Below are 17,074 nucleotides of genomic sequence, written 5' to 3'. Positions count from 1 at the left end.
AAATCTAGTACCTCAATTGCCCCCCTGTGTATTCATAGTATTTATTACCTTAAATCACCAGAGAACAACAAAATATAATAATATGGGCAAATAAAAAATAACCACTTTTTGTATTTAAAAAAAATATAGGTCACTGGCTTCAATGCTTAGAGCAAAAATGCAATCTTCATTGCAATTTGCTACAGCCATTTTTTTTTTCAATGAAATAGATGAAATAAAAATATTTGCTAACAATTACTCCAGCATGTATTGAAGGTCTTATACCCCTTATCAGTGATAACTTACTTTAGCAACTGTAGAAACAGCATATGCTCCTTTCTGATTCCTTAACACAGCAGAAGCTAATGTCGCACAGCTCAATCCAATAGCCCATGAGGTATAGCCTTTAAGCTTGATGATCTCATATGCACTGTCAAGAAAAACAATGTTCACTCATTGTATTGTCACAAGAATAAAACAAGTTTGTATTAAATAGGTAATGTAAATTCAAATGAGTGGAGGTAAATGCCATTTATTTTTTTAAAGTATGAAAATGAAAAGAAAGTCAATTGTTGCCAATTTGAGGAGCTAAACAAGATCAATATGCAAGCTGTGTTCCTCTATATGTTTGTAAATATGCTATTGTCTATATCGGGGGTTAACCTTGACAGGTCAATGACCTCTTGTTTATCCCCCACATCCTCCACACTTCATCTTTACTACATGTACATGTATTTCTTTTCTACGTTATGTATAATGTAATTTGTGTTGATTTGTAAACTTGATGTTGCCAATATTTTTTGTGTTTATTAAGTGATATGAATAAAATTGAACTGAATTGAATTGAAAACTGAGGGATCTCATCTAAGTTTTATAAAACAGCATCCCGAAGCCCGTAACACAAAGCTTAGCAATCACCATAGAACATTTTTGTATGATTGATCGCATCGCATATAAAGGACATAATTGTATGATTGATCACATCGCATATAAAGGACATGATTGTATGATTGATTGCATCGCATATAAAGGACATGATTGTATGATTGATTGCATCGCATATAAAGGACATGATTGTATGATTGATTGCATTGCCTATAAAGGACATGATTGTATGATTGATCACATTGCATATAAAGGACATGATTGTATGATTGATCGCATCGCCTATAAAGGACATGATTGTATGATTGATTGCATCGCCTATAAAGGACATGATTGTATGATTGATCGCATCGCCTATAAAGGACATGATTGTATGATTGATTGCATCGCCTATAAAGGACATGATTGTATGATTGATCGCATCGCCTATAAAGGAAATGATTGTATGATTGATCACATCGCCTATAAAGGACATGATTGTATGATTGATTGCATCGTATATAAAGGACATGATTGTATGATTGATCACATCGCATATAAAGGACATGATTGTATGATTGATTGCATCGCCTATAAAGGACATGATTGTATGATTGATCGCATCGCCTATAAAGGACATGATTGTATGATTGATCGCATCGCCTATAAAGGACATGATTGTATGATTGATTGCATCGCATATAAAGGACATGATTGTATGATTGATTTCATCGCCTATAAAGGACATGATTGTATGATTGATTGCATCGCATATAAAGGACATGATTGTATGATTGATTGCATTGCCTATAAAGGACATGAATGTATGATTGATTGCATTGCCTATAAAGGACATGATTGTATGATTGATTGCATCGCATATAAAGGACATGATTGTATGATTGATTGCATTGCCTATAAAGGACATGATTGTATGATTGATTGCATCGCCTATAAAGGACATGATTGTATGATTGATTGCATCGCCTATAAAGGATAATTGTTAAAATCAGTCCTATGACCAATGGATAAGCTTTATTGAACACTATCCTGGGTCCCAACTTACAAAGAGTTTTAATTGATCCAATCAACATCAACTATGGAAAGCAAACAATGTCAACATCTATAATACATGTTTCTTCAAAATATTTTCTAGATATGATGTATATTCATACATTCACTGTTTTTCTTGACAATTCAGTGTGCTTCTCTTTGTTTTAAAAGGACATTGTGCAAATTTCCTAAAGAAAAAAAATATGACATTGATGGATTTTCATATACTTGAGGTTGATTGGATCAATCGTAACTCTTTGTAAGACAGGGCCCAGGTGTATACCTACCTATCTATGACCTCTTTATGAACTTGGTTCATATTTTCAGGATCTTTAGGAGTTCCTATCTCAGGGTGTAGGTTCTGAAGACTTACTCCAGCTACTGTGGTAGCTGACCAGACAGCAACTAAACAGAAAGTGGATAATAATAATTATAATGCACACTTACCATCTTAATTGGATGCTCAAGGCAGTTCAGAGAAAATACACGCAAATGAAGAAAAAATACAATACATGTTCAAGCTCTAACAATAGATAATAAATGATTGTCTGTTAAAAGCACCATTATACAGGTAGGTTGCCCCTGAAGGTTGTCGCTGATAGCTGGAAATTTTAAACCCTGCATGTGGAAGAGAATTCCACAGGGTCTGCCATATATGAGCAAAAGCCCATTCCCCCTGGATTTCTTTAAAACAAGAACTTATGTTGAGGATCGTAACGTTTGCGTGGGTTGGTATATGTAGTTATGAATCAAAGATTTATTGTAACAAGGGAAGTTCCATTGACATGTGAAAGATCGATAGAAGGGTTTTGAAGACTACGCACACCTTCGGGGGCAATCTGTGAAATATTTCAAGAAATCGTGTGAATTCAGCAACTGAGCATTCATTTGGCAAAAATTGGATCTGAAATGTTTTATGTTCAAATGGTCTACAAACATCAGTATACTTCTCAGATAGTTTAACCCTTTGCGTGCGGACCCGCGAATCCCGTTACCTCTCCCTGCGGCGGAGCCGTTTTGGTACATTGCTGGTATTTGGATCTGTGGCGGTATTTTCCCAATCAATTGCTAATTGCGCCAAACTGATGTATTTTCAGGATTTTTAGTAAATGTAAAGATGAAAGATCAGACATTTTTCTTTCTAGAAATACAGGTTTCGCTTCTCAAATCAACAGAATAGTTAAGAAATTTATGAGGAAAAAGTCGTGTTATTTTGTAAAATCTTCGCTTTCCCCCAAGTCAATAGGCGCTGTGTACAAAAATGCGTAAGGGCAATCAGCACGCGCGGACAGGTCGGGTTCGATCGATACCGCTTTGTTGTCTGCTCTAGTGCTTTTTTTCATTGCCTATTGTCCTGCTACTCATGAATTGTCTCTTTACCTCCTTGTAGAGAGATCATTTGCAAAGTGTATAATTACAACGATAATCCGTTTTGGGTGAAATCACAGCATACCAAATAACTTTATTTTCCAGAATGAATAAAAAAGCGCGAATTTTCCCTTGCAAGTGCGATGATGATGATTTAACACCGCGCAACGAAAGTCCGAAACTATTTTGTGATTTTTGGGGGGCCTTCAAGACGGTGGCCTCAACGTTTCACTAAATATCGTCTTTGGTATCTTTTCATAAATTATGGTTTGTATTTTTAAAAAAAAATTGTTCCTGAAGATTACATACCAGTATTCGATATGTTTTCCGTTGCAATTTCAAAGAGTGAGGGTGTAAATAAGTTTCAAATTATATAGTGGGTCTGAAATCATACCTCCCAACGCTCTCCTCGTCTCGTTCTACGTTTCATTTTTCTTTATCTTCTTTTTCCCTCCAAAATAACCATGCTACCGACTACTGTTCGTCACAATGAGAGAAAGTAAATTATTTCCATCAAATGAAATTGTAACATCTAAATTAAAAGTGTTTTATTATGTTCCTCCATTTTATTCATTTTTTTAACCGTTCTGGGTTTTTTCAGTCGAAAACAAAATTAATAAATAAATCATGAAAGATTTGTATCCCGTTTTGTCTCTTTCTTTTTAATCGTTCAATTAAAACAGAACAGGGGTGTTGGAGTCGGTAGGAGGCGGCAGTATACACCCCCCCCCCCTTCAGGAAACGTATACAAAAAGGCGAAGTATTTCTTTTTTGATAAAGTGCTGTCATGCTCAAGAAGAAAACGTTCTTGCCATTTCTTAAGCGCCTGCATGTTTTGTCAATAAACAAGTAGACATTTACATTGTTTAAATGTTACTGTCGTAATATGAAAAGCAGTATTCCTAAGAGCTTTTTGTACTGCTAAATACGAAAAGCAGTAGGTCATCCTGACGAAATCACTAATCTTCATTTTATTCAGGGCGTTGGCTATTTGTTCCCTGCTCTTTTTATAAGGGATTTGTTTGAGCGTCCGCCATTACTTTCTTTTGTTTGGGGAGTGCCGAGATCAAGAACTACAAGGACGTTTTCATTTTCGAAAGAGTAGAGGATAAACGGTGTTCTAAATTGCTTTATTCTCTGTTTATTTCCTTTGAAATATAAAGAAGACAAAAATAATAGCAATAAGATGAGAGAATGAAAGAACGTGGGGGGGGGGGGTTTCAAAGTGCACCAGGGGCACTGGAAAGCTACTGAAATCATTTTATGTGACTGGCGGATGTTTTTTTTTTTTTTTTTTGGGGGGGGGGGTTATTGCGCATTTGTCAATATAAAGTGTAGGCTACATGTATTGAAAAACGGTACCAAGGCATTTTTTTTTTCGTTTTTCCTTTCCCTGGTTTCTAACCTGTAACAGAATGTATTATCTACCGCTTTCATTCCCTTTCCTATATCTAAAGTATTTCTATATCCCCTCCCGTCTACACCTTTTTTCCTCTTAGTTCTTCTCATTTATATGTATCGTCTTCCTTCTCCCCGATTTGGATTACGAGGTATATACCCGCCCCATCCCCCTCTATCCATTCTCTCTGATTTATTTCTTCTCGGTATCCTGTCATTTTACATTACTTCTAACCCCCCCCCCTCCTCTCTCTCTCTCTCTTTCTCTCTCTTCATCGGAAATTGTTCCGAGAATATGCCTCCATTTTGCCAACTTGTATTGATCGGAGATTGTTGCATTTGTGAGCCTCTCATCCTATTGCATCGTGGCCATCATGTCGAAAATTTAGGGGAGGGGGGGGGGTTTCTCCCAGATTCTCAAAAAAAGTCCCAAAAAACCTTTTAAAACTACTATTGTAACTGTCATTTCACAATAAATTCTATATCATCTTCCATTTTCAATAACGTGGGTAGATATCTATCGCAAAAGAAAATGCACGACTAATCTATTTTTTGTGAACTTGGGGCTTAGGGATATGGCAAGACAGAGGCCTCCATCTTTCACTAAAAGTCATTTTTAAAAAGATTTTATTCTCTGTTTATTTCCTTTGAAATATAAAGAAGACAAAAATAATAGCAATAAGATGAGAGAATGAAAGAACGTGGGGGGGGGGGGGTTTCAAAGTGCACCAGGGGCACTGGAAAGCTACTGAAATCATTTTATGTGACTGGCGGATGTTTTTTTTTTTTTTTTTGGGGGGGGGGTTATTGCGCATTTGTCAATATAAAGTGTAGGCTACATGTATTGAAAAACGGTACCAAGGCATTTTTTTTTTCGTTTTTCCTTTCCCTGGTTTCTAACCTGTAACAGAATGTATTATCTACCGCTTTCATTCCCTTTCCTATATCTAAAGTATTTCTATATCCCCTCCCGTCTACACCTTTTTCCCTCTTAGTTCTTCTCATTTATATGTATCGTCTTCCTTCTCCCCGATTTGGATTACGAGGTATATACCCGCCCCATCCCCCTCTATCCATTCTCTCTGATTTATTTCTTCTCGGTATCCTGTCATTTTACATTACATTACTACTATTGTAACTGTCATTTCACAATAAATTCTATATCATCTTCCATTTTCAATAACGTGGGTAGATATCTATCGCAAAAGAAAATGCACGACTAATCTATTTTTTGTGAACTTGGGGCTTAGGGATATGGCAAGACAGAGGCCTCCATCTTTCACTAAAAGTCATTTTTAAAAAGATTTTTTCGTAAATTATATGTCTCATTTAATTTGATTTGCCACGCAGCTATTGTAATAGTAAAATAATTTTCTTTCTGAAGTTTGCTCACCAGTATTCGATTTGTAATATCCTGAAATTATTTCAAAGTTACACGAGTAAGAGTGACTAAAATTGTAAGTCTGAAATCATACCTCCCGACTCTCTCCTTGTCACTTTCTACGTTTCTTTCTTTATCTTACTTTTCCCTCAAAAAGAGCCATGCTAGCAACTACTAAAAGTAAGAGAAATAATTTTTTCTTGAATAAATTATAACATCTGCAATTAAAAGTGTTTTTTATTTGTTCTTTCGTTTTGATCTATTTTTTATTTGTCTCCTTGATTTCACAACCAAAAACACATGCAGTAATCATGGTAATAAATAAATCATTAAAACAAATCATAATAGTAATAGTATGCAGCGCTTAGAAACATTTGTATTAAGCGCTATATAAATGTTGCATATTATTATTATTATAATAGAATTCATTTTTGCCTCTATCGTTGTAATCGTTCAATCTAATAGTACAGAAGCGGCGGAGTTGGTAGGAAGTTTCAATCCTCACCCCTTCAGCAACATGTACAAAAAATCCGAAGTCTATATAAATTTGTAATTTTTCTTTTGGCCGGTCTACTCCCTCCAACTATCCGCTCAACCCCTCCATTATCAAAAACGCTCAGCGGCCCCTGTTTTTTTTATGTAAGAAATCAGATATTTTGGTTTTGATGCTAACCAGGGTAAGTGACCCAAATGTTTGTTTGCAGTAACGGGAACAAAAACGGGTGGGTCGGATTTTTTTTTCTAAATGAATCTATTCTACCACGCTTTTCGCCGGTTAAAAAAAAAAGAAATTGGAAGAAAAAAAACAGAAAATCGGAGAGAGGAGACAAACAAGTAATATTAGAGTGCAGGTCAGAACATTTCTATCTGGAGGGGGAAGGGGTATGTCAAAGAAGAATAATAATAAAAAGTCACCAGTTTGACAAGGGTCTGAGGACCGAGTTGCGACAAACAAACGTTGTGGGATTTTTTTTAGTAATCTATAACCAAAAATAAAGTCATGTTGTTATTCGTTTAAGTGGATATTCATGGATTTTAGCAAAGCGCACTTGTCTATTAACCCTTTTATCTCTGTCTCTCATTCTCTCTCATTCTCCGTGACATCTGAACATTTTTTTTCTATAATTTCCCAAAATGGTTCTTCTTTCATCCTTATATGCATCATCACCAAGGGGAAGCGCTTTGAATCACTGACGGATGTCATAAGCACCTACGTGTTGTTGGTAAATGAGACAAAGTTTGTTGCTTTTAGTTCCGGTATGTTAATCGAAATAAAATAAAAAGTATTCATAAAAGCTTTTTGTATTGCTAAGTGCGAAAAGCATTCAATAAGTCATCCTCTCGATAAACACTAATCTTCCTTTTGTTCGGGGTGTTGACCATCTGTATCCTGCTCTTTTCGGAAGAATTTGTTTGAGTGGCCGCCCTGACATTCTTTTGTTCGGGTAGTGTGGATATCATGAAAAACATGGACGTTTCCCTTTTGAAAAGAGCATAAGATGAATGGTGCGCTAAACTGCTTCCTTTTCTCTTTTTTTTTACAGAATAGTAGACAAAAATAATGAGAAGAAGAGAGATGATTATATCATGGGGAGTGAAAAAGTTCAAAAGTGCACCGAGATCAGCTCAAAGTACTAAGACATTACTCTCGTACAAGCTTTTTTGTTTTTCTGAAAATACAATCGATCGATGAAACCGAGGAGATATCATTCTAGAGTGAAATCTCCTTGATGAAACAAATAATAAGACGAAAATGGTGAATAAACGCGTAGCTTATTACGTGACGTTCTTGCAGAAAAGATGTTAGTGTACGATGTGGATCAAATCACGTGATCCGAACAAATCACGTGATCAGGCCTTTTGCGCGCGCGTACGTGCTCGTCACCAAATTTATTCGTCCCCGTCTGAATCCAACGAAAAAATCGAGTAAAGTTGAAATGATTTCCTATTTTCGGGATTTTTCCCCACGTAGCTGTATATTTTTTTCATTTTATTATCGAAATAGGTTTATAAAGGAAATAGTGGCAGAGGTTTTAGTACATTACAATTACGAAAAAGCTAAAAAACTTCTTCGAATTAGACCAAAAAAATCTCGGCTTCTGTAGAAGCCCGTCGTAGCTAAGTGAACGACTCGCTGGGCTTCTGTGGAAGCCCGTCGCACGCAAAGGGTTAAAGGGGAATGAAAACTTTGGAACAAGTAGGCTTGTGTCGAAACAGAAAAATAAAAAAATAAGAACTAAGAAAGTTTGAGAAAAATCAGACAAATAATGAGAAAGTTATGAGCATTTGAATATTGCAATCGCTAATGCTATGGAGATCCTCCCATTGGCAATGCGACAAGGATGTGTGATGTCACATGTGAACAACTATCCCTTTGGACTATAAAATACACCCAAAATGTCTTTTTTTTGCTTTTTCTTATGGTGATACGAACTCTTTATATATGATGTATTCTTTAAAAATTTGTATTACATGCCCTCCTATAGAAAGAACACATGATCTACTGATAGATGTGATAAAAGAGGCAGTTTAAGTGAAATATATACTTAAGTAGGGTTGTTCAAAAGTGACATCACACATCTTTGTCACATTGCCAATGTGAGGATCTCCATAGCATTAGTGATCACAATTTTCAAACACTCATAACTTCCTCATTATTTGGTTCTGACTCTCGCCTTGTAATCAGAGGGTCGTGTGTTTGAATCCCACCATGGCCTAGCGTCCTTTGGCAAGGCGTCAATCCACACTTTGCCACTCTCACCCAGGTGCTAATTGGGTACCGGTAGGAAACAACCATCATTGTGGTTGGTTTAGCAAGTGTGCACCCAACAGGCTGCTTGAAATGCTATGAATCCAGTAACCGGGTAATAATAATTGTGAAGCGCTTTGAGCAGTCGCAGATTGATAAAGCACTATATAAATGCCAATTATTATTATTATCATTATTTGTCCTATTTTCTCAAACTTTTGTTGATCTGTTTCTTTGATTTTTCTGTTTTCACACAGGCTATCTTGTTCCAAAGGTTTCATTCTCCTTTAATACCACATTGGATTATTAATACCCTTTTAGTCTAATTTCAATTTAGTCTAATGCCCAGTTGGTCTAATTTTCACTTCAATAGCTTATTAAATTCAAATTTGAAAAATGAAACTTTGGTTCATAAAAGCAGAGCTGCCAAGTTGTATTTTGCATTTTCAGTATTCTTATCCTCCAAAATCAGTATTTTGACAAAAAAATCCGTATTTTTACTGTGTGAGATAAATATGCATGCATGTTCGATCACTTCTTACATTTGCGCCCCACACGAGACCAAAAGCTTCAGTCTCTGTATTTTGGTTGTTCCGCTGAACTGCGTTGGCTCACTCACCAATACATAGACTGAAGAGCTTGGAGGCCCGTACATACAGACAACGTACTAAATTAGCAGTAACGTTAGATCTAACATCCGACGGAAACCTGATTTTCCGATCGTTTTTTTGTACATAAAATGTCACATTATGAAAAAGAAATTGCATCCATATTTACGGAAAAATCTATGAAATTAAGAAATATCGTACCTTAGACCGCAGTTACCGCTAATTCCTTTCAAATGATGATCGAAACATCGTCATCTTCGATCCTTTCGTTGGATGACGTCATCATCCTTACAGACGTATTTACCAGTCGTTATATATCGCGATTTGAGCCGCTGCTTTGCGCTTGTAATCTATGTGCGTGTGCTCGGAACTTATCACCTGCATTGATTCGCCAGGATATCGAAAATTCTAATCGGAAAGCCTTGATGAAAGCACAAGTCATTGAACATAGACCAGCAACACACGGCTGCCATTTATTAATCTCCACCCGGATGCTTAGTGGGGCGAACAATACCTTTTCTTCTCTAATTTGTTTTTTCCCGTATTTTATCATGAAAAAGCGTACTGCCGTATTTTAAATTGATTTCCGTATGAAATACGGGAAAATCGTACTACTTGGCAGCTCTGTAAAAGTTACATCTAAGCACATACAGACTAATTGGTGTTAGAGAACATGTTAGATGAAATAGGTAGGGCCTAAAATGGAAACTGAAAGAGCAATTAGACCAAATGATTGTTAGACAAACTTAAATAGACAAACTAGGATTAGATCCTGAAACTGGGGGCTGTTTCATAAAGCTGTTGTTATTAAAGTTAAGAGAGACTTTAAGAATGACTGGTGATCATTTCTTGTGGTTAATGATATTCACCATTAAATGTTTATTGGTGATTAATCACTGTATACCTTCACCAGTCATTCTTAAAGTCACTCTTAACTTAAGAACAGTTTTATGAAACACCCACCAGGAATACCCCCAAAATACACTTTACATATAATTCACTAAAGTGTCAAATTATTGGCATTTTGAGATGACTGAAAATATCTTTTAAACAGAAAATGTCAGACTTTCTAACGTTAAAAGAAGCACCCATGTGTAATACTTACCACTAGAATCACCGTGCTCTCCAATGATATACCCATGAACACTAGAGGGCGCAATACCCAATTTTTCTCCGAGGAGGAAACGGAAGCGAGCCGTGTCGAGGTTTGTCCCTGCACCTATGACCCTATTAGCAGGCAAACCACTCAGTTTCCATGCAACGTATGTAAGAATATCAACAGGATTGGACACTACTAGAAGTACTGTGTTTGGACTGTAGCGAACCAGATTCGGAACAATACCTGTAAAAAAAAAAATTAAAAAGATTAACCCTAATAAACACTATAAAGTGATCATACATGTATTACTACATATATGGTTATCATTGAAAGCTAGACATATTATCATAGACATGTTAATGTTTTATAAGCACTAGAAATGAAAGTCAATTTAATTTACCAGCCAAGGGGGTAGGTACATGTAGGAATGACCATGATAAAACACATACTAAGGTGATCATATCCCTTGTAAAATCAGATCATGACATTTTTTTTTATAGAACTTCAAAAAGATTGAATCATGCTACCTCATAAACGTATCTACTATCAAAACATTACTCAAGACTCACCTTCTTCTCAATCAGTCATATCAAATGATTCTACAATCTCCCATATCCATAAATATACTCCAAAATATTTGTTTATTAATCACTTCATAACATCTTGTCATATCATATTCAGTTTTTGTTACCATATCTCAGGATTATTTTAATTTATCATATTTTCTTATATCATTATGTTTGTTCTATTATTTTACCATTGTTTATATCATAAATTATTTTCAATCTAACATAAATCTATAAATATAGTACATTTCAAATCATGCTCAAATTCTAATGTGCAAATAATTTGCAATGCTTGATATCTTGTTTTCTTTTTATATCTTTATTGGGGATACAAACTTGTAGAGGCTTTTCAAAACCTTATTTGTATCCCATGACATGATTTTAATTTAACTTGTATCAGCTTGCATTTAATTAAGTATAATGGAGGAAGCTCTCAACATGATGTTTACTTTGGATTCAGTCAAGGTCTACCTCTTTTTAGAGCAATATCTCTTAATCTTTTGAGGAATTAAATGTCCATCAGGCAAATCAGCCAAAACATATTTGGTTGGTTTTTTAGTTGTTGTATGCATTAAGAGATTTTCATGTAATCCAACATTGATACCCATAGCGAGAATTGATAACATTCTGAAATACATTTACCATTCTTCTTCATTATCTACCTTGTTCATGACATGTGAGGGCAGCATTCAAAGCCTTTTACCTCAAAATATTAAAGGTTATGTTTGTTCAAAGAATTGAACCCCAAAATGATTATAGAGGAACAATGCTGAATGGTACCATTCAAATATATCATGTTAAATGTCCCCCGTTTTATGTTTTCTAAAATGCAAATTAATTATATTTTCAATGTTCTAATCATCAAATTTTGTTTTCTTCTGTGAGATGTACAAAACATAATGAAGTTCTTATAAATGAACTGAAATCTTATAAAAATGCAAGTTTCCTGTACAGGCAATACAAACAAGTTTGATCAGCAAATTTCTCACTGAGGCATAGTTTGGGACTTCATATACATGATTTTTAACTTCATTTTTTATTATATAGCCTCTTCAGCCTGGAAATTGTGTTTTAATTACTCTTTGTACTTTTTATTCAACAACTTTCATTTCCCATTCCCCCTTTTTTTGCCGAGGCAAAAAAAGCAATAAAACCATTAATGAGCATAGATCTAATTTTCTAGTTTACAAATGAAAGGCTCATTTGAAAACTTGAAAAAAAACACTTCAAAAATGGTACTATGTACAATTAAAAGTCTCTCAGAACTGAATATAATTGAAACCAATCTTAAAAACACTTTGACATAGATATTGTCAATATTACCTTCAAATATTTTTACATTTCTTTGAACAAGATTAAGTCTGCTTTCTCCATCTCTCTGTCTAGCTCCAGCAGTAATGATACATAGTCTTGATCCAGCCGTTACTTTGTAATCTGAAAAGAAAATAACAAGGACTGTTTCGTAAAAATGCTGTTGGGTTAAAGGTAAAAGAAGTTGCAGCAAACAATTATTTCATGAGAAAGTATTTAAAATCAAGGTTAATTGTACAAATATTCTAGATCTGGTACATTAATGTAAACCTATCTTTGTAAAATCATTAAATCTTAACTCAAAATTGATAAATTTGATGATCACAAACACAGAAAAGCATGAGTTGGACAGTGTATTAATATTGCTTTAAAAAATACCCAACATTTGATGGAATTCCGTGCTTATTTTGCTCACTTCTCAGCAATTTACGCATTTTCTTCCAGAGCTATTTGGCACATATTTTTTAAATACAAATACTTTGGTGGGAGATTGATTGGATTCTGTTCAAACTCATTTTGAGATCGTTACCACAACAGGTATTTATCTTTAAATGCACAATATCACATCCTTTTCTATGTTGCTAAATTAGATTCTCAACAATACATCGATACTTGCACTTTTAGCTATGTCTTTCTGTCAGAATTATAGGTTACACATACACTTTTTTTTAAATTAAACACTTTCAGATATAATTTTTTTCTTTGGCCTTGGAATAATGCAACAGAATGAAGGTAACTTCCTTGTGGATTGTACAGTCAAGAAACTCTACATGTATCAATATACATGTATGACCGGACAAATGCATTATGATGCAATTATTTGCTCATTTAATTTTTATCTTAAATTGTAAATTTGGTTACTTATATTTTGGGTGGTTGTTATTTGTAATGTGTCATAGTTATATTTTTTGTTTTCCTCATTTATTTTCTACTACATGTATTATGATAAAGAAGGAAATCTCGGTGTAATGTACCAGCATATTTCTTTTGTGAATCAAGGGCAGTAAACTTCTTCAAACTTCCCTGTAAATTTACAGGGTACTTTTATTATAAATGTAATATGTTGTACATTTTGTACATGTTAATTGCAATAAATCTACATGTATTTCATATCATGAAAACTTTTATTCACTTCCAAGCTAACATGATCCTGAAGATAAAATGGATCTATTCCTTCCATGCAGTCAGTGCAGGAGGTGGAAACTTGAGCTAAATCATGGTAATAATAACAAAGCACCTCACAAATCTAAATCTAAAATTGAATGAGCCAGCCTAAAAATGAAAACAAAAATTGAGACAAAGACATGTTTTGATACGACTCACAAATCCCTGTTCGAAACAAGTAGAAAAATAAAAAAGGGCACCCCCAAAGGCCAATCAATGAGGGGGGGGGTGCATCAAGGTCAATCAACAACCATGATGAATTTCAATAACCTTAGATTAACTTTAATGCTCCAGCCACATCAATTAAACATACTCCACAGTCCACACCAACCAATGCAGACCTGCCAACCTCTGGGAATGAAAATGATCGCGGCGCTCAAGCTGCATGCAAGCTAAAATGCGCACTGCTCTTGCAGATGAAAAAAAAAAAACATTTAAAAAAGTGTATATCTCACCCTGGTTTCAACAAAATGATTGAAAAAAAAAACAATTTACCTGAAGTTACATTGGTCTAATAACCATATTTGTGTAAGTTTTATGAAATAGAGATGATTTTTCTCAATAAATTACGATTTTGTAAAAAAAAAAAAAAATTTTAAAAGAAAAAACGTGCTGCCGTATTTTGGTTGCAAAAACGTATTAAATACGCCAAAAACGTACTGGTTGGCAGGTCTGCCAATGGTATGTCATAGTAATTAACAGCTTTGATTGGTAAAGGGACATTTTTGTTAATGTCATCACACCCAAAGATGAGCATTCACAGATAATATCTATAGTAATAGGATAATGCATAGATCTCAGCTAGAAACAGAGACCTCTTTCACCATCTAACTTAAGTTACATGTACATGTCCAACTATGTGTAATAAGTGTATCATTACAACCTCCGGCAAAACAGAAAATGCTGTACACACTTGGAGCTGTATTCAAGTGATGTCTTTATCCAGAGCTTCAAATATTTCAAAAATTTCATTAAAAATACTGTTTGAAAAATAGGTATACATGTATTTTAAGTTTTCTCAATCTATCTATATACCCTCAACCCCTCTCATGCGTGTGTGTTTACGTTGTTCCTTTACCTTAATCCACTCTCACAAATAATATCTTTGCTACTCACTTTAACCACCTCTGTTCATTCTCCCCCCCCCCCCCTCTGTCCTAAACTCCCCTCAATTTACTGTTTCTTCCTCCCTTCCATCCTCCCCCCCCCCTCTCTCTCTCTCTCTAACCCCCATCCTCTATGAATACCTATAGCCTATAGCCTATATAAACATCTTCTAAATATCCCATCCTAATAGCCGAGTGTATCTGACAAAAGGACATGTCCCATCTTAAATTTTTGGATTTCCTAAAAATTGAATTAGAACTCTTGTGTAAATACTTGTCACACTTCCATTGGCAATCATGCCAGTTTTTTAATATAGATCTTGAGAATTTGTTTCTCATACATGTGCATATGTAACTAAAAATGTAAAATGTTAATACTAGATTCTTAAAACTTGGAGATTGGCACTTGTTCCTTTCTGTTATTTTTTCAGGCAGCTTGTAAGATGATTGCATCTCTACTAGACAACACTTGAGAAGGCATGGTAAAGACATCAATCTACAGTATCACCTTAAGAGAATGTGACATGGCTCGCATTCTAAGATCATCTACATGTGAGAAGATAAACTTAAAGGTGATAGTCAAACTTTTGCGGGAGGCCATTTAGTGGGGAATGATCATTGGCTTTAATCGCCTTAATAATCAGAGGTTCTTGCCGTTGAACCCCACCACATATTAATTCACACTTTGCTGCTCTCCACCCAGGTGGAGCTGTTCGTAAAGTAATTTCACACTTGACTGGAACATGTTCTTAAAAGTCAAGTCCAACCCCGAAAATTTTGATTTGAATGAATAGAGAAAAATCAAACTAGCATAACACTGATAATTTCATCAAAATCGGATATAAAATAAGAAAGTTATGGCATTTTAAAATGTTGCTTATTTTTCACAAAACAGTGATATGCACAACTAAGTGGCATGCAAATGAGTCAGTCAATGATGTCCATCACTCACTATTTCTTTTGTTTTTATTGTTTGAATTATACAATATTTCTTTTTTTACAGATTTGACAATAAGGACCAAGTTGACTGAACCATATAGTATTAAACAATGCTAATTCCAAATGTTCAGGGCAGAATTAAATGTTGTTTCACTTGACAATAAGATTATTAGAATATTTCATATCTCATATAATAAAATGCAAAAGAAATAGTGAGTGAATGACGTCATCAGTCTCCTCATTTGTATACGGACCAGGATGTGCATATGGTGTTTTGTGAAATTAAGTGAAACTTAAAAATGTCCTAACTCCCTTATTTTACATCCGATTTTGATGAAATTTTAAGTGTTATGCTTGTTGGATTTTTCTCTATTTATCCAAATCAACGTTTTGTTTGGGTGGACTTGTCCTTTAAGTGCCAAGTAAGCTACATATGGATGCATCATCTAGCACAAGGGTCACCAGTCGGGCGTATAGTCATTCTGAACTTACAAACAGCTTTATCATGTAAAGGCCCTCAGGCGTTATTGGGTACCCAACAGGATATTTCCATATCATCTTGCACCCTCCCCCCTCCCCAATTAAAATACCCCAGCGCATCCCCTGATACAAGGTAAGACCAATGACTTGAAGCACACTGAACGCCTTTAGTCCATGCTCTCATCCAGTTATTGGATTCACAGGACTTATATTTTCAGGGCAAGGCATTTCTAACATAAATGAATTTGAGGACCCGGCATTCAATAGCCTTTAATTAATTCAGGGGGTGAGGGGGTGCTTCACAAAGATTTAGGTGTGACATAAAGCCACGCTGACATGTGCGTATGATAATTCATGTGCAATCCAAATCATTTTAGCAGACCTGCCAACCTCTGGGAATGAAAAAGTGTATTCTGTGATAAAAAAGTGTAATTTTCCCAAAAAAAGTGTATTTCATAATAAAATGCGTGGCGCACTTGCTCATCGCAGCGCTCAAGCTGCATGCAAGCTAAAATGCGCACTGCTCTTGCAGATGAAAAAAAAATTAAAAATGTGTATATCTCACCCTGGTTTTAACAAAATGATTAAAAAAAAAAAACAAGTCACCTGAAATTACATTAATCTAATAACCATATTTGTGTTATGAAATTGAGACATATACATGTAGAGATTATTTTTTTCAATAAATTCCGATTTTGAAAAAAAAAAAAAATTATTATACAAAAAACTTATTTTTAAAATAAAAAACGTACTGCCGTATTTTGGTTGCAAAAACGTACTAAATACGCCAAAAACGTACTGGTTGGCAGGTCTGTTTTATAACTTAGTGTGAGACCCTAAATTAAATAGTAGAAGAGAGATCTACCTCTATGCTTTCACCAATGTGGTGATGGATTTCATAAAGAATGCAAATATGAATTTAACAGTGCAATTTTTATAGTCAGTAGTCACACTTAAATATTTGTGGAACACCCCTCCCTCCCCCTGGATTTGGATCCACTTAAAATGT

The 17,074-nt window shown here is 35.0% G+C and overlaps 1 protein-coding gene across 4 annotated transcripts in view; it reads right to left on the bottom strand.

The window, feature by feature from the left end:
- LOC129283066 (L-lactate dehydrogenase-like) overlaps positions 1-17,074 on the bottom strand; it is a 37,612-nt gene that overhangs the window by 16,765 nt on the left and 3,773 nt on the right. For all 4 annotated transcript variants that reach the window (XR_010296812.1, XM_064115064.1, XM_064115062.1 and 1 more), the window contains exons 4-7: positions 12,389-12,499; positions 10,506-10,742; positions 2,184-2,301; positions 286-409 (exon numbers count right to left, since the gene is read on the bottom strand). Coding sequence is in view for 3 of the 4 variants with exons in the window: in XM_064115064.1 (XP_063971134.1) it covers positions 286-409; positions 2,184-2,301; positions 10,506-10,742; positions 12,389-12,499 (590 nt within the window). In the remaining variant the exon portion in view is untranslated. The remainder of the gene's footprint in view (positions 1-285; positions 410-2,183; positions 2,302-10,505; positions 10,743-12,388; positions 12,500-17,074) is intronic.

Source organism: Lytechinus pictus, unplaced genomic scaffold (assembly GCF_037042905.1).
Source record: "Lytechinus pictus isolate F3 Inbred unplaced genomic scaffold, Lp3.0 scaffold_20, whole genome shotgun sequence".
Classification (NCBI taxonomy): domain Eukaryota; kingdom Metazoa; phylum Echinodermata; class Echinoidea; order Temnopleuroida; family Toxopneustidae; genus Lytechinus; species Lytechinus pictus.
Note: the sequence above shows the minus strand (reverse complement) of the source record. Positions and strands in the feature narration are given on the sequence as shown.